This window comes from Xiphias gladius, chromosome 21 (genome assembly GCF_016859285.1).
Source record: "Xiphias gladius isolate SHS-SW01 ecotype Sanya breed wild chromosome 21, ASM1685928v1, whole genome shotgun sequence".
NCBI lineage: Eukaryota > Metazoa > Chordata > Actinopteri > Istiophoriformes > Xiphiidae > Xiphias > Xiphias gladius.
In genome coordinates, this window is record NC_053420.1 from 10251343 (window position 1) to 10276676 (window position 25334).

Here is a 25334-nt window from a genome sequence, read left to right on the forward strand (position 1 = left end):
TCAGGGAGTAAAGTGAAAGTTCTGCCCTTTCATTTATGCCACTTTAATGATTAATTGGCATTCGTCCTGAGAGAGAGGTACAGGTATCTGTCCAATTTAAATGACGCAGGTTTTATATCCCATTGGACTCCTCTTGACATGGAGTGAATGCTGCAGCACCTCTTGTCACCAGCCTTCAAAGAAGACGGATGGAAGATTTAATTAAAACAGGTGCATTTGAAAACACTGATCCATCACTTGGATAGTCAGGGAGAGAGACAGGACACAGTGATTGAGAGCCACAGTGTCTCTCCTGCTGGACCAAAGTCCTTCATGTACAGAAACCGTGTGGGCTCTTGGGAGAGAGTGTGAAAGAAAGAGAGAGAGCTCACGTTTGATTTGTAATATTTATTTATTTCTTTAATCCCCACAAAACACAAATAAGGTTTAATCCCTTGGGAAAACAGTTCTTTCAAAAAACTACTGCGTTTCCACTGGCAGAAGCTCTGCTTCTAGATGAAGCTTGGACTGGATGGCGGTCACTGTTGCTCAGAGACTCTGATGTTGTACTGTAGTGGGAATCAAAGGGTTCTTTTGAGAAGGGATTAAGTATATTTCTGAGTGATTTTTTTTAAACAGAATTAAAAAAGAACAGCATGCAGCACCTCAGTGCCAAAAGCTCCATGAAAGCCAGTTTAGGTAAAAAAAAATTACTGTAAAACACTGCCCCCTTGTGATCACTGTTTGAAATAAGTGAATGCCAGCAAAAGTGGAAATGCATTAAAAGCGGCAAGCAAAATGAATTGCCGGAAAGCTTTGGAAACAAAGAAGAAAGAAGATGAGTATCAGAATTACCAGTTTCAAAAGTTAGATCATCAGACTGTTTTAGATGAGAAATCAGAAGAAAAGCATTAGCTTTAATATTATTTAATGTTAAGTGAAATGTATTTTTAACCTCTGCACTCAGAATTACAATAACATATAATTGTGAAAAGCTATAGCTGTCCTTAAAAGAGGCAACCTCTGAACTTCTGATCTGAGAACAGCAAATAATGGCTGGGAAGATCAGAGAAAGTCACAGACAGCTATCTGAGTTTCAGTGTCACCATAAATATTTAATGGTCTTGTGCTGTCACCTCTCAGAGGGGAGAAGGCCTTTCAGCGTTGCATGCTTTTTCAAACTCAGAGACTGTAATGACCAGAGACTGTAATGATTCATTTTCCGAGCCCATACTTGCGCTTAATCAACCTCATTTCCATAACCTGAAATTTGAAATCCATTATTTTGGTTCAGTATGCTCACACAGGGTTCGGGGGAAAAGTAACAACTGAAACGGCATGTCAGCAGTCAGTGCATGCACTGACCGGGCAGTGCTTGCTGTTCTGCTCAGATGCATGTATATCAGCTAAGCTTGTTCCTTGTTGTGCTAGTATCGCCTGACGGATCAGAATTTTAAACCAACTAATGAAACGGTAAGAAATGAACATAGATCAAGCTCCAAAGAATGCATTGAACTTGTACAATGGCGAATAAAATAAATCACAAAATTACTACATGTTACAGCACAAAAATCAATTTCAATTTGAAGAAGTGACAGTTTAATTAGCCTAATTGCAGAAGGTGAAGACTAACTGTTGCTTCATGAGTGACAAGAACAAATTAGGTACAGCACACACTTGATGTTGGCGGTGCTATATTCAGTTAGTCTTTTTTCTTTGTTGGTGGAACACATTATGATCTACCATGCTCTTTTTAAGCGACAATTTACTAACATTGAATTTATCATGGCATATGCTTGAAGATAATTACATTAGACTTTCCCTGATACAATCTTCTCACATTGCCTATTTTAAAGAAATGCTGAACCGTAACAAGTATTTACAGATCAAAGCCAGATGGCGAGGCGAGCTCTGATATTTAATTTTCCTTTCTCTGAAATTAAAAAATGCCCTCGCAGTCTGTCTGCCTATCTGTCTGTCTGTTAGAGTTTGAGCCCGGGGTATACTGACTGATGCTCTTGACGAGACAGGAGAAGGGCGTAACCAGAGCCACTGGCTGATTCTGATGACAACGCTGAGCTCGGGAGAAAGGCAAGCTGTATCTAATGGGCTGGGGCTGGAGCAGGAAGCAGGGATTTGGATCACTGTTCTGAGGAGGGCTCACATTCTGCTCTGAGACAGAATAGCTGCAACCTGAACCGTCTAAACGTCTATCTAGCTTCACTACTGACCCATCCCTAAGCAAGAGCTCATCGCAGTGTGCACACATGCACAGACAGACACAGTGAACCATCCTCATGCACAAACACCAGACAGAGGTGGTGGACAGAGACACAGAGAGAGAGAGAGAGTAGGAATGGACAGAAAAACCGTAGACTAGAGACTGAGAGAGACTCAGAGCAATCAATCTGCTCACCTCCCTTTCTCGCCCCTTCTCAATACACCAACAATGCAGTCTGCAGGACCACTAGTGCCTCTTTAGCTTAGGTATAATAAACATGTTCTAACAGGAGTTCAGAGTTCTCCACACTGGGTCCAGTGGTGATGCCAAATGCCACATTACACAAACACATTTGCACAAAATACACTCTATTGATTTGCCGTTCAGAAGAATAGCAATAATACATAATGCACACTTTTAAGAGAGTTAGTCTGCTCTATAGATGTAACCAGGCCTTTCCTACATGCCACAAGGGTATAGTTAACCTGTAACAAACAGGTAGTCTGTTTGTCTGGTAACACTAGTCTCTCTTCTCCCCTGTGTGACATATACATATATACATCTATATGTATACACACACACACACACACACACACACATATTATATATACATTCATACATATATCATATATATCCATATACATTCATACATATATATATGATATATATATATGATATATGATATATGATATATATATATTATATTTAATATAAATATATATATACACACACACACTCACACTGTATATTTGTTCATAACATTATCAAGGCAACGCACAACACATTTTAAATTTGCAAGCAATAAAACAGTGAGAAAAGATTTGGCTTATAATTACTGCACTGAGGTGCATGAGCTGAATCAACAATCAACGTTTATGTTAGTTGGAGGCCTTAATACAGAAGGGTTCAGGTTAAACTGACAACGGCTATAATTAGTCCCAATAAACCGGAGAAAGAAATGATTACTTGTCACTTGTGTTTGTCAGGTCTTAAAACTTACTGGAGTAAATGCTACACCTGCAACCTGCAGGCATGCACCCATCACTCAAAAATGATGTACTGTACAAACAAGACTCACATACTGTGCATAGAACAAACCACACCAGCAATGCTACATCTCACATAAATCTTTGCTGAGCTCTCTGTAAATGGATCGTTTGCTAAGAGCTCATATGCAGCAATGTTACTGACACCAGAAAATGATCTCAAAGTATTTATTTTGCTTTTTCAGATTCAAATTAAATAATTGATTACTTCATCAAACTTTCATCTCAATGGCTAGAGTTCTTCATAAATGAACTTGGGGGAGGCCTTGGAAAGGCTTCACGTGGTTCCTTCTTTAATAATTTATAATGGACACTTTGAATCAATGATTGTTTGAAGATAATTGGTTTTATAAAGGCAAAGGTACTGCTAATTGGAATGCAAAAATCCGTCACAGCTTCATGATAATGTGATCTAAGAAGCCTCTCGTCTAATTCAAAGTAAGACATTATGAAAGCAAGAATGAGTTTTAAACAGCATCGTGGCAGTAACGTCTGTCATTGAATTAAGCCTGGTCACTGCCTCCCTCTCATGCTAATAAAATGGCAGACTGCACTGCAGTCACAGTACTCTGGTCTTCTAAAACACATATCAACTGAAGATGACAGCTGGCCCTATTTCACCTCAAGGATATTGGTCATACACCCCAATTTTTCCATTTGTGATACTGATTGCCCGACCTGGCCATATTTCAGTTTTTTCCCTTGATAAGACACTGAAACTGAAAAAAAAAAATGTAGCGTTAGATTTATAGTGTGCTCTCAAAGAAACATTTTTTTCTCTTTTTTGTGCTAATATTAGGTCATGCTGACGGTTTGTGTCAACATGCAGTATACCACCTCACACTGAATTTAAATTTTTAAACTCTGCAAGTCTGCAAGAGAATTCCTTCAAGACAAAAAGAGCTCTGTGATGGAGACACTATTTTTAACTTTCATAAAGTTCTTTTTGTTCTTTTCTAGATCATGCGCTTCAACTGTGGCAGTGATTCTGTTTCAGTGCAGGATCAGTAATTTCATTTTGCTTGCACATACCAAGGTCTAATAAAATATATCCACACCTCTCCTTCACATCTTCACCATCCAAGACCTTCATTTCACATTGACGCTCTTGTTTTCCCTAAACTCAGTCTCAGAGTCTGTGAAAGGATGCAGCCCTCTACAGCTCTCAAATTCTTCTGAAGCTGCCAACCTAATAATGTCAGAGCTACTCTCAGCATCGAAGCTGTGAAAAATCACCTGTTAAGAAAGGCTTTCAGTGTTTGATGTCATGTCACTCTGCTTGTCTTTGCTTTTTTTCTTCCCTGTGACATGTAAATAAATTAGTTTATGACAACATTTTATATAAATAAGTTCATAATTCTGTTTCAGACAGCCTCATGACATTGATTTTAGTGAACAATTCACACCTATATAGAAATTACTAGAGCTGCAACTGATGATTATTTTCATTATTGTTTAATATGCAGAGTATTTTCCCAATTATTCAATTAATTATTTACTCTAAAAATGGTCAGAAAACAGGAAAAAATGCACATCAAAATTTGCTATAGCTGACGTTGACATATTTAAATTCCATGTTTTGTCGAGACCCACGATCCAAAACCCCAAAATGTTAAATTAATAATCAAAGAAGACTAACAAAACCATCTAATAATCACATTTAGGAAGCCACAACCAGTGAATTTTCAGAATTTCTGCTACAAAATGACTTAAATGATTAACTGATTATCAAAAGAGTCGCCAAATATACTATTCTAATTTTGATACTACCAACACTGTAATAAATATTGAAAAAAATGAATTGTACATTAAGAGAGAACAAGGAAGATACAAATCATGTTGTTATCAGGTCTAAAATTAGCATAGTGTGTCATATACATGCATTTACACACTGATATAATTGCAGCTGATGTAACTGTAGTACATCCATTAGCAGTCTGCACATCCCTATCTATAACTGTGCAAAGGTCAAGCAAATCAATAGACCAATAGCTGGATACTGTCAACACTACTTGGTAATTCAGTATTCTTCTTGAGTGCTGTCTGACATGTACAATCAAGGAAACACCTGGGGCCGCAGCCTAACCGAAAATACCAAAAATTAAGGGAATGTATGTCTCGAAAGAGGCTGCCCTTATGTTTGATCTGAGCAACACAAAGATTTCTTCAGTGCCTGTTTAATTCAATAACAACAGCTGTATGCCAAGTATGCTACTTTAAGTAATGGAACCTGCTTTTATTATGTCATCTCTCTTTTTTTATTTACAATGGACTTTCATTAAAGCAGACACACTGACTTAGAAAAACATTTTTATTTACAACAATGACTCGGGACTGTAAATCAATGAATTACCTCAAAGCCATAAATGAACTCTTTCTTCAGTATCATTGATTTTCTACAAAGACCTCCCTTACTCTTCTCTTTTACTTACCATTTTGGCATTACAGTTTCATGTTTGGTAGTATGTTTTATGGGATTTTGTTATTTTATTATAATAAACAATAACAGAAGATAGCCCTTGATGAAATCCAGCACCTGTCCTCTCGTCATTATTTGTGCCACGTTTTAGTTGATTTTAGTAATACTGATATAACTGATCAATCAAAACTACCAAGTCTTCTATAAGCATATAAAATACCTCTTGAATATATCAGGTGCCAACTCGCTTTAATGATGTCCAAATTAGAGTCTGCTGGTTCCCTGAAAGATCAAATATTTGAAACTATTTGAAAAATATTTCTCGCTGTGAGGTCTCTGTGTAACTTACCTCTCTGAAGTTCTCGGGGCCACACTTTAACCCTCTGAAATTACACTCCAGCAGCATGTCTTCCATGCGGTGTCGAGTGCGGTTGTAGAACTCATCCAGGCTGAAGCGAGAGCCCGGCAGGCGGTCCGGCTCCTGGGCGAGCGGAAACCCCGGTGCCATGCCTTCTTCGAAGCCCAGCAGAGGGCCCATGAAAATCAAGTCGTTGTGGGACATCTGAGATTTCCGAACAAAGTTGTAGTTACATACCGTGACAGCCGGAAAGGTCATGTTGTCAGCTACTTTTTCATCCAGCATGGTGATGTGATCGTATTGGAGATAGTATATGACCCTGTCAGCTACTTGGAACAAGAATGCGGACAGGGCCATGGTGAAGACCACCGCCCACATACCCTGACGAATACCAAACTTCTTTTTCTCAACGAACACATGGTTGGCACCATGGAGCGAGCAACCGCTGAAGAAAGTGGCCAAGTCGTCAACCTCACTGACGTTGTCCTCCTCGTCATTGTAATCACCCACCTTACTACACCTATCCAGGTAGTCCTGCGAGTCCCTGTCGCTGTAACCCTTCTTTACGCGCTTGTAGTGGTCACCAAAATCGTCTTTGCCATATCCTCTGCTAGACTCGTCATCGGCAGAAAAGGAGATGGTGCACATGATTCGGACCGGCATGGTGGCAAGATAAACAAGTCAATATTGCTTATAGATAAGACAGCAAACTGAAGTCTGGAATCCAGAGGCAATGAAATTATTCAAGAAGAGAAGTAATCCTGGAATTCACCGACCCAAACACAATTAGAAAAGTCTAGGGAGTGTTCATTCTGCCACAAAAACTCTTAAGGTGAGGTGTTAATCAAAATATAGACCCAATCAAACACATACTTCCCCAAACAAAGTCAAAACATCATCTAAAGTAAAGAACACAAGATGAAAATTGAACCACACACTCTACTAGCTGCCATTCACATCTACTCTGAATTGAACTGAGATGCCTTGCCTGGGTTTGTCCTCATGTCTCGGGGGCAGATCCATCCCTTAGAGCAATTTCAAATGAGAAAAAGAAGAAGGAGAAGAAGAAGTAGAAGAAAAGGAGTAGGAGGGGGAGTAGGAGGAGGGTAAAGAAGGTGATGCCATGAGGAGTATAGGAAACAGAATAGTCCCACAGGGCCCAGCTGCCGGTCATTGTGCCGGGGCAGAGTTTCACCATTTACAGGAAAAAACAAAAAGAGCCTTGATGCTGTGGGATTGAGGAAATGAAAGAGAACAGCATCCAATATACAGTAGCGAAAGCACAAAATAAGCTCTTTATTTGTGCTGATTTTACTGTTCGGGATGACCTCAGTCCTCCCCTGAAAAGAAAATGATCTCAGCACAGTGTAATGCAAATATTATTCTGAGGTGTTATTGAAATGACTACAGGTGAGCAACTGGTAAAGAAAAGATTCTCACACTGGAATATATAATACAACCTTACATGTATGAATACCTGATCTTTAGTTGAGCTTTAAAAAGAGACAGAGACCAAAGAGTACAAGGAACAACACCAGGTAAGATGTTTCATTTTCGGAAATTCAAAGAGTGGAAGTATTAAGAGCACGTGTGATGTCTTATCAAGAAATAAGCCGTAACACAGCAACCACCGAGGAGGAAATTCAAGGAATTTAATCAAGACTTCCATTTGCTCATTGTTAGTTCAATCTAATGGCTCATTTTACCAACAAATCTCTTTTAAATTACAAACCCCGCTTATAGCTGCGAGCAGTTCTATGGAAAGAAGATTAATTGAAAGCAAACATGTACAAGTAGTGGAGAGAGAGAGAGAGAGAGAGAGAGGAGAGAGAGAGAAAACTTCATCTTAAACTGATCCTCTCATTATTGAATATGGAGATAAAACAGATTCCCAGAGGTGGTATAGGTTGTGATTTGAAAAGGAAATGTTAGAGACCAATCCATCTCTATCGATCCACCTCCATTAGACTGCTGAGATTATTTTCAGAAACATGATGGACCCAGAAAATGAAATGTTAGACGCATTTAGGGGCGTGACAGCGCTCTTAGCAATAAAACCCTACAGCTAATGATACCACAGATACCTCTAATGAACAGCCACATTAAACCTGTAAAACCAATGGAAAGCACATTACCAAAACTGATCCATTGTGTTGAGCTTTTAAATCATAACAACCTGCCAGCGTGTTTTCATCAGGGGGAAACTCCAGTATCAAGTGAGAGGGTGGGAAAGGCAGGAGACTTAGTCAATATGTGTTTAGCTGCAGCGGTGATGATGTCCATCACAGAGAAAAAAAAATTCTGATGATAAGAAAGCAAACAGAAGAGTTGAGGCTTGGCCTTGATCTAGCTAAATCTTGGAGCCTGCTTAACAGCAGCGCCTGATAGCCCCTGGTTCTTGAATATGTATTAGTGATCACTAGATAGCCTCCGGCATCCACCCTGACCTAACAAGAAGGTCAGAGAGCTCCCTCAGCTGCAGTCCCTAGGCCTTCTGAAAGGTACTACCTCATGAATATTCACACTCGCTCAAATCCCAGATTTGGCACAAGATGGCAAGTTGTGAAACTGCTGGGGAGAAAATTAAACTGTGCAAAGCAGTTCACTAAACCTCTGAAAATCAAATGATTAGGTTCACTTCCTTTCTACCAAAATATCTTAATTACATTGTCAGTGGAGATTTATTGATGCAAACAGGGTTGCAATAAATCTGTGCTTGTTTCAGCATCTATGTTCTCCTGTAGAGATAAATCTAAAACCAAACATGATTGTCTTGCTCATTTTTTCCCCATTTAACTATGTCTCTTCATCTCTTGCCTGTCATTACTCATTGCTTTCAAGTCATGTTCACGCTGCCTCAGCATGCATGTTGATATCCACAGGGGGGCAGCAGCAGCACATCTAATTCTCTAGTCTCTCCTTAGGGCTGAAACTGCCATGACAAGGATTCAAAAGACACGACAGGTATCGTTTTTGGAGAGTCAAGTCAAGTCAAGTCAAGTCAAAATTTATTTTTAAAGCACATTCAAAACAAACACAGTCCTGACCAGGTTGAAAATGGTAAAATAAACAAATATAAAAGTAAACAGCAAATGAGAATAAAACCGAAGATGGCAAACTTGACGACAAAAGTACTTCCTGTCTCTTGTATGTCACTCTGCCTATTTTATATAAATACTGTCACGTTTCAAGCAGAATCATGATGTTTCCTTCTTATCATGATAATTTGACTTTGTAACGAAAGGAGTTGCCAGTGGCAAGAATCTAATTAAATTTGATGAAACTGATTTTTAACTGCAGAAAAAATGATTTAAAAAAAGCTTTAAATAACAATGAAACAGCAATTGATATTGTAAACTCACAAAAATAATTTGGGGCTTTTAAATCGACAGCAAACTGTCCTAAAAACACATTTCATCATAACATGAATTAAACAGCTCCACCACTTGTGTGTCGTACCATTAACCAGTCCCTGATTCAAATCCAGCTGGGAATGTTTGTTGCTTGGTCTTCCCCATCTCCTTTTCCCCTCAATTCCCGTCATCTCTCTACTGTCAACTCGCTAAAAAGGCAACAAAAAAAAACAGCATCCTGAAAAGACTATGTGCTGGTACTTTTAGCTTTCAGGAAAAATCATTTGTTTGTCTCCACCATTGAACCCTGAAGTTACTGAGAAACCAGAAAATAAGAAACATTACAACAATGTTTTGAGGATACATTTTCACTTCAGGTCAAAAGGTGGCAGTGTTGACATTTGAGTGTCCACAGTTAAAGTATACAGTATACCCCTGGGGCTGAGATTTCAACAAGGCCATGCATTTCGCCATGGTCATGGCGAGAAGAGCGCAGGGCAGATGAGAGGAGAGGTTTAACGCTCCCTTTCAAGTCCCTCTCACCAGCTCTGCTTTCAGCTAGGGATCGACCTGGCGTTGCCATGGATACATCCTGGCCGTCAGCAAGAGAGGATGCACAAAGCCCATTACTCAGAAAATGCATATAGTTGCACATGCACACACAACGACAGACACACGGAACAGCAAACAGCAAAAACAGGGACACATAACAGTCTCTGTACTGCTTGTTCTTTCACATACACACACACACACACACACACACACACACATACATAACTGAATGGATGCTTGATGCTTCCAGATAATTTATGCACACCTCATAAATCTGATTTGAATCAGAATTTGAAGTGAGGAGAGGAGGCGAGTCGAGATGACCAAATAAAGATATCACAAAAAAGAGCTGAGGCACACCGAGGCTATGATATTACTCAAAGGCAGTGTTCAATGTCAATAGTCAGTAGTCCAGCATTCATATCCTTTGGTTATTATGGGATTCAACAGATTCGGCCTGCACAGGAAAGACAAAAAGCAAGTAAACAAGCAACAAGCTCGGTCCATTCCCAGAAGATGCTGTGGTAGAATGATGCAAAGGCCAAAGGCAATGATGCTGTACTCAAAAACCCAATATTCTGTCTTCACGTATCAACAGGGGCCGATGCTATCTGATACGCAGAGTGTTATACACAGAAGGTCCCCTGCTGGGAGGAAACAATACGGAAAGAACAATGACCTATTTTTTAACTCAGCTGTTGTTGCCAAACAACACATTTCTCATTTAAAGCAGTCCAGAGGTGACACAAGACATGACGACCGGTCCTAAAATATGGTTGTTACTAAGAAAACCAGTTCTGTGATTATAATACACAGAGCTAGACGGGTTTGCCCGGTAATAGATCACAATCTAGTTGAATCATGTTTTGGGAAAAGAGGTTTTCATACTTTTCAGGAGGCTCTTTATGCTGGTAGTCAAACATCTGGCTACAAAAAGCCTATAACGAACAGACCCTTAGATTAAGACAAAGAAAAAAAAAATGTCATGATTGATACTTGAGTCATCACGTTTTGGTATCTCCCTGAAAAGCTCCAGCTTGCCTGTCTGCCTGCAGAAAAAGCTTAATCAATTCAAATAATTTCATATCTCTTGATATCAGTAAGAAGTGAGTGATAAGTTCAAGAAAGATGGGTGTCAAATGACATATTGAATTGACTGAGTAAAAAGTGAGTCAACACCAAAGCCTTTGTTAGAAAATGTTAGAAATACAGTTTAGTAGATACTGCTATTACAGGTAAGGTCAAAATATACACACTAAAAGCACTAGCTGAGAGGTTTAAAGTAGAGCTCCCAAAGCACCCAAAAGATATATGAGGAAAACAAAGTGGCATCAGAGCACCTCCTTTAAACTTGACCTTGTCTAATAACAGATACAAGGCCAATGATAAAATGACGGACTCACTGCGGCAGATTCACTGATGGGCTCGCAGGGGTGTGTGTGGGCATCTCAGCTTTCATTTGAGGCATGAATCCACCATTTGATCTGGTTGTGCATTCAGCACGTAGACACGTATGGCTGAAGACCAATCTCACCATCACATATTTGTGGCGAGTGTAATATCAGTAAAATCATTTACTGGTATTACGCTCAGCTGTCAGATTTTTTTGATGCAGTACCCATCTACACCAGAACAACAACAACAACCACAGACCTGATGGACATAACATTTTTAACATCATCCATCAAAAATACTTAAGAAGGTTTTGATGCTTGGACATGGGATGCCTCTTAAAAAGATCCATACCGGATGGAGCTGACGAAGTATGAGCGAGGGCCAACAAACACAGCAAACATACTCCCAAACATACCTCTCTTCTAGGGCTGCAACTAAGTAATCAGTATTGATTAATCTTGTGAATATTTTATTGATTTATCAGTAACTAATCCCAGATTCCAAGGTTAGATTGCTTGCTCTGTCCAAGCAAGCAAGAGAAATTCAGCTCAGTATCATGTAAGACAGACAAGCAGAAGGTCGTCTCATTTGAGAGGCTGAAACAAGCATGTTTTGGCATTTCTGCATGAAGAAATGACTTATATGATTACTTGAAATAGTTGACGATTGTTAGTGGTTAATCAACTCATTCGTTCAGCTCTACTCTCTCCTTTGCCATGAAACAGTATTTTTAAAATCACTTCAGTCAGTTTTGTTGGAGACGGCTTTCAGTGACAACTAGAGAAATTGCCTGTTGAAGTGAGCCTTCTGCAATCATTGCTGTCTTCACGTGGGTAAAACAACAATTAACACTGAATGAGTACTTGTTGCATCCTGGTGGCTCAGCTAAACTGCAATGTTGAAAGATTAAACCCGGCCCAGAACTGCTTATTTTATTCCCCCCTCACCAAGTTCTGCTTCACTCCACCTTAAAAAGGCTAAAATGCCAGAAAATAATCTTGAGAACAATACAAATATGAATCATTCCTGCTAAGAATTACTCATTGCCTGATCATGGTCAGCAGCAAGCATAATGTCAAACAGAATCTGGCTGGTTCATTTATAAAAGCCAACAGCCATGGGGTGGAAATCTACTCCCTGGAGTAGCTGGTTCGTGTCAGCGCTTGTTTAACAGCGCAGAGCAGATCTTGATTTCGACACGCTGACACTGCCAACTGAAGCCTTCAAGGAAAGATCTCTTCCAATGCGGAGTGCTACTTTCTCTCCCTGGTTTCTGCTCACCTTCACCCACCGCAGCATGTGTACGCGGCACAATGCAGCATTGTGGCTGCAGGTGACACAGGAAAAAACAAGGAGCTGCTCAGTGGACATGAGCGGTCTTAAGCAGGACTTCATTGCGATGCAGACTGAAGTCAAAGACACTGACACAAGTATTTGTTCATATGTGACCGAGCTACGGGAGGCGCGTGAGTACGCTGCAGCTCAAGTGGTTTTGATATTTATGACATGCTTGAAATTCACACCATGTAGTGATGGGTATCTGACGATGATATGCAGCTGGTGCCAGTCAGGCCATCAAGTCTTTGAACTAAGAACTATAAAAAAAGAGCAGGCTGAAACAGAGATAGAGACAGAGCAATGTTGTTAAGGTCAGTGCAATTAACAATGCATTTAAACTGGAGATGGATGCCAGATGGGATTTATAGCAGATGAAGACTACTGAAATCACTGGAGATATCAAATGTCTGCTTTTGAAATCAATGAACTCTGTGGAAACACCAGCTTGTCCATATCACAGTCAGGGACATCAGAGCCATCTTCCTTTCTCTGGCTTTGACTGACATGTTAATGCAAACAGAGCCCGGTCAGAGGGCAACAACTGCCGCTCTTTGATTTGCTCTCTGTCCTGCTGCATTACACAGAGGCACTGGCTCCCCCTCTGAATGTGATTATCACGGAGTCCAACGTATTACCTCCACTGTGAGGTCCCCTCTGTCTCCTGTCTTCCTTTTCACCTATTTAAAATCAGCCTTTTCTCGTTCAGTCTCTGTTTGATTCACGCTGACTTTATCTCTCACAATTTCTCTCCCCTATCTACCTTACCCTCCCTCCTGTCCCTCTTTTACTAGGAGGAATACTAGTAGGGCAGGCTGCCTTTTAACACAAAAGCCGTGAGGGACATAGTCATCACGCTGAATGGTTTAAATATGTCACTCGGCGGCATTTTCATAAAGCCAATTCATCAGGGCAGGCCTGGAGTCACACGGCTTGGGGATCTCAACACTAATCAGCGATTACTGAGTCTGCTTTCAGGACCTCCATCTGTATCATGTCTGCCATACCAATAAACGCTCAGCAAACTCCCTTGGTATGCGGGTATTTATTCAGTCGAAACCCTTTAAATTGACAATAAGGCTTATTTTTTTGCAGGTTTTAACAGCCATCTTGCATATATACATGGACATGCTGAGGCTGTGAAAGTCCAGTCTCTTTTCAATGGCTCAGATTTAATGTGTTTTTCTGTGAGTCTCATTATTTCTGTCTGACACCAATGCAAATAACAAAAAATTACGTGACAATTATGACATTTGTCGAAATGTTCCTTTTGTCAAATATTCCATATTATTCTCTACATTTTAAAAAGTCTTTTAAAAGTGTTGTTATATTTTCTGCTAGAACCTCTTGTCTCAGTGTATAGTTTTCATTATGGTTTCTAAACATACTGTATATCTTTAATTTAGCACTGCTCTAAAATAAGACTCAAGCTGCTTGAAACTCAGCACGGATTGTAACTCAGCTTTCTTTGCATGAGCAACCTTGGTTTTCCTTGGATTTAAGGGAGGTGGTAATGACTGAAGCTCTCAAAGCTTTTTTAGATCCTGCAAAGTTTCACCCACAGTTTTTTTTAAATACAATAAATTATGGAATCCTACAGGGATAACTTTGTTACATGCAGATCTAGAGTTTTACTACATAATGTTTCCATCTGAGCAATATCCACAACGAAATGCATATCTTCTGTGTTTAATCACAGTTGTAAAATAAAAACAAAATAACCTGTTGACTGGGGCTGGGTGATATATCGATTTAAATATATTATTTTGATTTTTTTTTAGGAGGATTTGTTTTTACAATGTGCACAAAGAGGCACTTTGTGTCAAATGTGACATAGATGATACCTGGCTGCATTGGCAGTCTTAAGTCACGAGAGTCCTGTGAAATGTGATGAGAATAATTACAATATGAGTCCAGGTGGTTAACTCACGCTGGTTACCTCACAGCCAGTCTATCAGAGGGACAGGCTGGAAAAAAAAGATTGTTGTATTAGCTGAAGTACTAGAGGTGAAGCCATGGTAGTCAACTCATAGTAGAGCAGATTCTACTTGGTTCAGTTTGTCACTACCTACCAACTTGCTAACGCTAGCTATCGGCTGTCTGCAGATATCAGGCTAATGTCAAGAAAAAACACACAGCAAGAGCAGATGAGTTTGTGAACAGACTCTTTTGTGCCTTCTTTGCTGACAATGACTGTTTTTAAACTGGATATCAGTGCCCAATTTAGTTGAAGCATCTAGTGTTAACTGTCCATAGCTTAGCAGAATCTCCTGTATCTTTTGAACATGGATAAGGATTCATTATTATCCTTTCTGTCTTGCAACTGTCTTGCAAATATAGAACTAAAAATTTGATGTTTAAATTATGTTTTAGTTTCCTGCATTTTGCAGATTTAAACATAATATGATAAAAATCAATCAAGATTTAATAAAATTTTGGGCCTTATTGCCCAGTCCTACTGCAGCAACCCTGTCTCCTAGAAATTATGTTCATATACTACTAAATGGTTTTCCCGATTATGTTGTGGCAACATTTTTTTTTCTTAATGAATGAAGAGCAGAGGTCTTTGGATGGTGGGCGTACAAAGCTCATGATCGCCGCACCAGAGACCTTAGCTCGCATCCACAGTCCCGTCTGTGGTTAGGTTTAGGCAAGAAAAGTACTCCAACAAAGTAACAAAAGTTAAGGTAAGGGAAAGTTTGTAGTTTTGATTAAATGTTAATAAACACATTGCATCTGAAGTCACTGTGAACTGTATTAAACCAAGCACAATCTTACTTTAAACCTAACCAACTGGTGCCTGAACACAACCATTAATAAGTCAAATAATGCTGTGGTCACTACAAGCGGATACTGTACTGTAAGATCGGATATTTTTGCATAAAACAAATATGTTGTCGGCGAACATTTTACTGACACGTTCAGTATCAACATATTGAGCCAAATACGTAAATGAACATATCCTCATTATTTTATTGAAAAAGTAATCCGGTGCAATTATGTTATCCTTCAAAATGTATATCCTGTTGCAAATGAGTTGTATATAAACATAATTTCTAGTAGACAGTGATTGCTGACTCTCATGATTACAAAGTGCACTATAATGTCAGCTGTTAAAATGATCATGCAATGATGAGTCAGAGCTTGGCAGGCACCAACTCATATCGGCACTCAGGCTAATAAGTTATGAGCTAGAACATACTTTGCTGCTTTACTCGAGGCCAGAGGCCTAACAAGGCAGGACACTAGTGCTGTGGGGTACATCAGAGCAGAGTTGCATACACACATGTCAAGGCAAAGCTGGAAGTGAGTACACGCATGTTGTAAAAGCACAGTCAGTACTAATCTGTTTTTCCTGTCCCTTTGTCCTTCAGTCACTCATACAGACACACACTCAAACACATGCCCACATGTTGACAACCACTCCATCACTGCCACAAAATGTGCAGGACCCTTTCAGGTACCGAACAAACATTTTCTCTTGTTCCACTGCCATTCCACGGCAGATGATGGACGGTCAACTGAGCGAGATTCACCAGTCTCATCATGGCCAATCACACACGAATGTCTGGGCAAAAGCACCTAGTGCATCTCTGTTCCTGCTCCAGTATTCACCAGTGCTTCTTTCAAGGAACCCTCCAGAGAGCGGGGGGAAGGGAAAGGAAAGGAGGGTAGTAAAGACAGAGAGAAGGTGGAAGGGGGAGTGAAGAAGGGGTGGTAAAAAAGACTAGAGGGAGCAAAAAGGGTGGGAGAGAGGGAGGGTGGCAGCCAAATGCCTGAGCTCAGGTCTATTTGTCATGTCAGATAATATGACAAGTGCTCCAAGGGGGAGTTTATAACTAGATTATTGAGAGAACCTCAATTTATTTGCAGGACTAAGAGAGCCAACACTCACAGGAGCACGACGTACTCATCACTTTTTAAAACAAGATTACATTTTGTTCATTTGCTAACCGGATTATATTGTATCTTCAAGTAAAACAAAAAATTTGTCAGAGACATGGATAGTTTGGCTAATTGGAGAAGCATTAGCCACGGTCGTTGATCTCTCCAGTTTCACTGAGAGGGCTGCTTAATAACCTAAACCCCAAAGGCTTTTACAATGCATGCTCTTAGTCCCTTAGCCATCCATCCAATGTGATCACTAATCAGTCTGCTACATTCTATGCACTTACTGCTTGCATTACGGCATTTACTATGGTTAACACATGCTGCCAGGTCTAAAATTCCCATCCAAGGCCAGTCAGTTTCCATTCCACAATCGAGCAGAGCTTGAGGTGGGTGGAAGGTTTACGCCAGCCTTCAATCAGTCCAATAAGTTCATAATGAGTCTCCATGTGACTGTTTGCTCCTTTAAATGTTACAACCGGGTCTGACTTGGACACAAAGCAAAAAAGTAAAAAAGAAATGTGGTTGCAAAATTCAAGAAAAGAAAAGAAAAGAAATATTGGAACAAATGTTCTGTTTTTTGTTCTGCTTTGATAAATCACAATAAACAGGTCATTGCAGAAGTCTGTTCTCAAAGTGACTTTGTTGTTAAGGTACCTGTAAACGGAAAAATTAGTTGTCATTTGCACCTATCAGACACTATCCAAAATGAAACTTAAGCCATATTCAAAGCTTGTTTTTACTACTCTGTCATATCCAAAACTGTGATAAAAACTTTTCCTTTAAGTCCCTGAGAATGTCCTGAGAATCAATGTGATGTTTGACACGTTACATTTACTTCCTTAGCCTCTAATGAGTTGTAGATGGGAAAAAGATTAGAGAGACATCAACTGGTGAAGATTAGGAGCTGGAAGGGCCCCGACAGGGGCTCACTATATGAGATTTACCATTTCCTCATACCGAATAAGGGCCTAGCGGCTGGTGAGAATGGGGAAAGATCGATACGCCCTCCTTGTTCCCATGCACAGTTGGAGCATGAGGTACTAAAAGAGGGTCAATGATTTAGCGCATCTCTCGCTGAAGGAAATTAATAAACATGAGACGGCAGGATTGGGCTGTGGCATGCGTGCCGTTCACATCAGAGAGGTGAGAATGATGGGGAAAGTTAATTCAGCCTGCTAAGATAGCTAAGACCGAGAGACTGAAGGTCACTTCTATTTCATTATGGCAGAGTACACGGTTCTGCCACTCTTCTCTTTTAGTTTTGTTCTCTTGCCATTTCACTCTGCGCCTTTCCTGGGGGAAAGCTTTAAATATAATTATTAATTTGGATAAAGCCATTTCTTTTTTGCTGCATTTTCTCATCAAGTGTTTGGCTATGATTCAAATTTATCCAAACATGCTACTTTCTATTTCATTCAGTCATTTGCAGCCTCTTGAGGCACACATGCAGTTGAAAAAAATAATGATATGTTAGGATTTACATGGGAGAGAGGGAATACAATCAAATTTGTGTATTAGAAAAAGCCGTACTTGCAGAGTAAACCCACATGGCATCTACATCAACAAGAGGCAGTCATTAAACTATGTCCCGAGGACGTGCAGTGACAGCATCAAGGAGTTTGGTATTATACCACCATGCCCAATTTACAAGCCAGATGATATTTGCATCAGAGGCAGAGAAACTCCTCGGTGAAAACACAGCTTAGGGAAGCAAAGCATCTTCTGTTATCTGACTGATAAGGACAGCGCTACTCACATCTTCGTTATTTATTTATTTATTTGCTAGTTTTCCTTCCGCCTCTTGAGTAAGCTCCTTATACAGTATGTTTTTTCTCCCATTGAATAATAGATCTGGATTGCCTAAAATTGGTCATATGTCTACGCTTTATTTCACCGATTTCACTGATTCATGGCTTACGTAGCTTTGCATTTACCCCACCAAGATTTGCTTTAATAAAACTATTCTTTAGTGCTATTCTACACTATGTTGCTTATGTAAGGAAATGAACTGATTGAACTCTTCTTTTTCAAGTAACTTTGAGACACTTCTCTTAAAGGGAACGAAATCCTGCCTATATGGGATGGCCTCAGTCCTCTTTGATAAATGTGGCAAGCAGCTACCTGGCTGGATGATTTAAATTCAAAGAGAAAAAAAAGTCTGTACTTTACAGAGAGTCTCAGTTCATTAGGGCTCTGTGCTGAGAAAGCTGGATATTATAGAGAGAAGCTATCTGCAGCTGGCTGAAATATAGAGTCACCACAAAAAAAAAAAAAAACAAGCAAGTTTTCCATCAGGCAGTGTAAAGCTGGTGTTAACTGAGAATTTTCAAGTGAATGACTCTGGGAAGCTACTTTGATGTAGTTGACAAGGAGCCAGTAATGAGGAGGCTGACTTTGCTCTCACTGGAGCACTCCTCCCCAAACCTCTTCTCTTTGAATCAAATAATTGCAAGTCAGTATGCTGATAATGTGCATCTGTCCATTTGTTGATACTGCTCGTCTCAAACACCAACTGCCACTGTTCGACCTCGGGGGTCACATTAGCCTCCTGCTCAGGGCTGAATCCCTTCACCAGCTGGGAGAATCTGTGCAGCGAAAGTAAAGGAGACATTATCTACACTAAGACATAAAATCTACCAGAGCACTGTACTTGACCCAGCTCTTGAGCAAGGCCCTTAACCCTGTGCTGCTCCAGTTGAGCTGTGGAGTGTCAGAATTAATCCCTTTCACTTGTGAATGTATGCTTTTGATGGTCTAATTAATTATTAGAATAACTGCTGATTATTTTCTGTCAAACAGCTAACTGATTAATCCCCCCATGGTTTCAGCTCTACTACTTTTACACTGTAGTTTGAAAGCGTTTGATTTTCTTTGCCTTACATTTGGTTTTTTAATAAATGCAAAACAACAAAAAACAAGATATAATCGGAGTTCTGATCTCATGCACATGCAGTACAAAATCAGACCCAAGTTCAGATTTGTACTGTATTTCATGCTCAAAACATGATTTATCAGCACTGCAATGACAGTATCTACCTCTTGCAAGTTTCTCCATTTTGGCTGCTATGGCAGCTTGGCTGAGTCAGGTTTAGCAATGAAGACAATGAGACACAGCAATGTGGAAAAAAAGGGGAAAACACTTGATTTTAGTTGAGATGCCTGAATTCAAAACTAGAAATAACATGATGTTTTTGTTACAGCTGCTCTCTGCTTATTTCTTCCCTTCCCTGTCAGTTTAAATGGTATCAGATATGGGTCACATCCTGGAATAGATAGAATCAGTCAACCAAAAGAGAAAATGAAAAAAAAAAAAAAAAAAGTCTGAAGTGTGAATACAGCCTTAGTAATGACTTGCGATCCTGTCAATAAATATTGTAAGAACTGTTCAACAACAGTCCTGTTGATAAAAAGTCAATCTATCCCTAATGAGAGCTAATTGGACCACTATTCATAGATGAAAAGGTTATGAAAGCCTTTGGTCTTTGCTGATTAATAGTGGCTATGACAGAGATAAAATAAAACAATAGACACCTTAAAAGCAAAACTTCTCTCTGCCTGCCTATAAGTGAGAGGAAGTGAAAGACTATGATTAAACAGGAACAAACTAATTGATATTCCTTGCAGGACCCCAGGGCTCTGCCAAAAGAGAGATGGGGGAAGACGGAGAAGAGGGGAAAAACGGAAATATATTACTCAACGTCAGTAATGACCATAAACATATAAATCACAGGAACTAAGGCCGTTACTGGGAAAATGAATCAGGCACTCCTATGAGGGGGAAGGTTGAAGGGAGCGCATGAGGGATGAAGGAAGGGATGGAGGAGCAAAAGAAGCGAGGAAATGAGGGGAAACTTGCAGGCTTAAACAACACTGCACTGCAGGGTGTCTACTGGTGTTATATCACCACTCACTTTCAATTGCTGACACGTCTCAGCAGAGGATTTCTTTTAATAACCAATGCTTGATGTATGATACATCAAACCCTGACTTAATTTTTCCTAAGAAATGCGATAATACAACCATATATGGATCTTTTCATTACCTTACAATAGCGTCACCACAGGACACCTTCAAACAGATTCAATCGTAGTCGAACCCGTTAAGGGTACTGAGACTAACCTTGTGTGTCAATATCAAATAGGAAAGTCCAGCTGGGACAGCTCAATCCCGCTGATGTCTATGGACCCAATCAGGTAATCAGCAGCAAATCAATCATGATTAGCTGGCTTAAAAAAAAGATCGATGGAGTTAATGACCAGTGTGACTTTGTCTTGATCCACTTGAAAAAACAAGGACACGTGCTGTACTTGCAGGGCACCACTCGTACACAGCACCTCTGGTGTCCTGTCAATGTTTCATTGATGTTTCATAACACTTTTACTGAATATACTGACTTTAACTAATGATTAATTTCATTATTAATTCAACTGCGAAATATTTTCTCAGTTAATTGATGCATCATTTTGTCTATAAAATTTGAGATAATAGTCAAAATTGCCATTCAGTCAACTTGGGTTTTGGGAAATGTTTGATGTGAATTTTTATGGACCAAATGATTAATCAAGAAAATTATCTGCAAAATTATAATGATAATAATAATGACAATAAGTTGTAGCCCTATATTTGATGATGATAACTACAGATTAACGTTCTAATAATCCTCTTAATTTATCAGTTAAAACCATAAAAATGTCAGAAAATAATGAAAAACTTTCCTTATGATTTCCAAGAGCCATATTTAAATAGTTTGACCAATACTCCAAAACCCAACAGTATTCAGTTTACTACCAAAGAAGACAAAAGAAAGCAGAAAATCCTCATATTTTACCAGCTGAAACTACAATTTTTTTTTAACATTATTACTTGAAAAATGATTCAAATAATTAATTGATTAGCAAAATAATTTACAGGTTTTTTTTTTCTCTTGTTTTTTCTGTTCCCTAATCATTATTCTCACTGGTGTGGCTGTCATGGAGGCAACATTATGATTAAGGAAGATTTTGGTTCTTCAAAGAATAATTTGGTTGGCTCAGTTGGCCTCACTGTGTGTTAAAAGTTTCATTAACAGTCTGAATTTCCACAGACTGTAGGTAATTGGAGAGAGGGTTTGCTCTGTTTTGTTATCGATACTGAAATCTAAACATATCCATGTTTTTTAAACATTTTTCTGGTTTATGCATTAGTAGTTCATTTAGCACTGGCTCATTTTGTGTACAGGAGCTCTACATACAAAATACAGAATATTAATCTGTTTGACAGGCTTCTTATCAATTTTAATTTCTTACTTTGGGTAGGAAATGGCAACAGCATAAGATGAATGAGGAGTTAACCATAAGCATATCTGTGGGATTGCAATGAAACAGTGCCGGCAGCCTCATAGCTTACTGACACCGCCAAGCACCCATCACCAACTGAACCGTGATATCAACTCATGATATGTATGTTACTACAAGCAGCAAATATGTAGCTTAGTGAACTGACACAGCGATCTCTGGCTTCTCCGTGGACAGTACAGTTGCATGGATGAAAAATTCCAACAGCAGGACAGGAAAAAAATCTGCTTTCGCATTGAAGGACTCATTTGAGACCGACAGTTGAGGTGTCAAGTGGCCAACAAACAGATTTGTGGAAGCAGCAAGTTTTTGCAGCAGTGTTAGAGAGAGGCAGTTTGCAAATAAACAGAAGCAAACGTTGAGCTGGCAAACTGCACAAGGTGCATTAAATACACTGTACGTAGGTATTGCATGTCAGGTGTGAATGTAGCATCACACTCAAGATGAGTGCTAAACTAGTTCACCGGCTCTCCTGAGTTAGCTTAAGTCTTTTTCATGTTTGTCGGCAGTGTTGGGGAGTAGCCGTGCTATCTGTAGAGATGTTAATACTTAACAACAAACAAAGAGATCAAAAGAGAAACTTTAAGTATATTTGGTTTATTTTAGCTGATTTGGTGTAAAGTGATAAGATGGTGTGTATAGATCTACAAACTGGAGCCCCTGACAACTAGATTTACTATTCGGTGTAATAAATCACAACACAAAGTAAGAACTCCGTGTTTGCATTATTGAACAATAAACGTTTCTTGATGTAAAATAGCTTCATTATGTTAAGCTACTATTTCTGAATAGCTTGTGGTGAAGCTTGCTACTTTCAACAAAAGTCTGGTGTTCCTGTGGCTTAAAAGCTTCCAATGAAGAGCAGCTTGTAGCCTAATGAGCTGCCATTTTCACAATTTTTAAACGATGCTTTTGTTTAACAAAGCCAGAGTTATCTCACCTGGATTGTGTTTTAAAGTACACGGTGACCCAGAAGGGCAAGCTGACACATCACTGAGAAACCTGTTTGAATGTTAATGTTACTAACATCGTTGGATTAAATATCAACTCTCAACGAGAATTAAATCAGTAAGTGAGAGCATTCTAGGGAGCGGCCAAGTGAGAATAGTGGTGAGGTGCAGAGACAATCTATTAAAGTTTTTTACTTGACATCAATGACTATAAAGTCTTGATCTAAAACATCTTTCTACAACACATACATAGAAAAAATTTTAGAGTGTACCTTTCTTGACCTTGATTTTTTTTTTTTTTTTCAAGATTTTATTCTTGAGGCACATTTAAGACATTGTTTTTCAATTTTCTAATTCGATTGCCTTGGTTTATCTCACAAATTTTTCCTGTTATCCTGTTCCTGTCTCATTCCTCTGCCAGAGGGTAGTACTTCTAATGCACAAAAGACACAAATATTAGATAGACTATCTCCATTTAATCTTTGTTTTTTCACTTGTGCATGTGCCAGATTCTACTAAGTATCACTGCAACATTTTCTAAAAATGAGGTTCATGCTTCGGTTTTGGTCTCAGAGGAGTCGTGTTGACCAATTCTGCTTTTATAAACAAAACTCATTTCCTTGCCAGTGGGTAGAGGGCGAACTGAAGTATAATATTGTAGACACGGTAGTAAAAAATATGACCGTTTTCACAACACTGAGACCATAATGTTATGTGGCCTTGATATATTGTATTTGACAGCAAATCAGGATTGAACTGTAAGTGTATTTCTCTACCAAGCCTTCAACAATTTCAGCCAGAGTGTAACTCTCCCTTGAGGGGATATTTTGAGGAAATGGTCCTGGAGGTAAATTTCTCATTCTTTCACTTTCACCCTCTTGTAGGCTTCTTTGCTTTTTTCTCCATATTTTTCTCTGACTCTCTTATCTAAGAATTAGTTCATTTGCTTTTTTCCTTTTTCTTACACTTCCTACATCTCCGTCCTATCAAACCTACACCAGCCTTCACTGCTGTTTCTTCTCTCTCCACCTACCCTTTCGTCTGTGTTTCGTCCCTACACTCCTACCTCTATTTTGAACCACACCCCAGGGATGTAGCTGTCCAATCTGATTGAGAACTGGCCATTCATGGCTGTTTTTTCTTGCAGAGATTGTGATTAGATCCGTTTTTTTCTTCCATCTCTTAGAGTTGTTGTTTTTAAAAGAAAGACCCCTGTGGCTAAACCTCCTCATTAGCCATCCTGTGGAGTAGCGCAGGAGAACTATACCTGCACCAATATGTCTCCATTTAGCTCTCTCCCTGCCTGCAAGCCTTACAGCTAAACCATCACTCTGTCTCGCTTCACTAACCACAGGTACCGATACACATCTATATTTTGTGCACTTGCGCTAGCTTGCAAAATTTATATACAAACATACAAAGATGCATGAAATGTATTGCAGTTCATACGTACAGCAGGCGATGCATTCCAACAACCTCCAAAACTTAATATATGAATTTGACATTCTAAGCATTACTGAACTGCAACCTTTCCAGTAAGCACCACCAAACTAATCCAGACATCCTTGCAGCATCACTCCTAGAAAGTGACATGAGCAAGATGGTAATCAAAATGTGTAGATGTACTTTTAACAGAATACGTGATGGTTCACCTGACAACAAGATAAATTTAATCCATGTTCGCACGGTGACCAACGTGATCGACAAGTCAAAAAGAGTCTTTTCGTTTCCTACAAAGCTGCGTCACCAGGATAACTGAACTGAGTGGATGGTTGACAAGCCTGTTAGTTGAGACACGTCTGCCATGGACAAACTTTTTAAAAAGTCATCTACTTCATTGTTTCAATTAAGTTTTTAGGAGTAGCAGAACGTACAAAATGGACGTGAAGTTGATTAGAGGCAATCAAAGCTCTTCAGTTCTTCGCAACCTCTATTGGCAAGTCTAAATTAACCAAAAGGAAATAATACTGAGAGAACAATTCTGTCCATTGTTAAGGTAAATGGCATCTCTGAAATCAAGCCTTAGAACATTTTTTCCAGAAGGCCTTTGTTCATCTGATTTATCGAGGCAACTTAAAGCAGAAATCTAAAACTTTCCTCATGTATAAAGCAAAGATGATGAAGCATTTAGAGCTGTTCGCCTCAGTTTGGTTGCTGTGCAGCAAAAATTTCACAATCTAACCAGATAACATAAACACAGCTGATTAAGTTAAACTGCAAATAGACTATTGAAATTTACAGACTTAATGAACCATACAAAAATACTGATTAGACAAATGGTGATGTGCAGCTTTCTTTTGTCTGGAACTGAAACAATTTTCTGCCAGTAAATTAGCTGATTGCCAGAAATTTAATCTCCAGAGAGAGGATGTGAATTTTCTGTTTTTCAATTCGTATATTTGAATATATAATTGAATATATCTGGTTTTTAGAAGACAGCATTTTGGACTCTGGGAACTTGTGATGAACATTTTTCACTATTTTCTGACATGTTACAGATCA

At 39.2% G+C, this 25334-nt stretch overlaps 1 protein-coding gene across 2 annotated transcripts in view; it reads right to left on the reverse strand.

Annotated features, from left to right (window-relative positions):
• asic1b (acid-sensing (proton-gated) ion channel 1b) overlaps nt 1-25334 on the reverse strand; it is a 145912-nt gene that overhangs the window by 36946 nt on the left and 83632 nt on the right. The window contains exon 1 of one of the 2 annotated variants that reach the window (XM_040115925.1): nt 6015-6686. The exons of the other annotated variant lie outside the window; for it this stretch is intronic. Within the exon in view, the coding sequence (XP_039971859.1) occupies nt 6015-6686 (672 nt within the window). Of the gene's footprint in view, nt 1-6014; nt 6687-25334 lie in introns of those variants that run through there. 2 annotated transcript variants of the gene reach the window in all.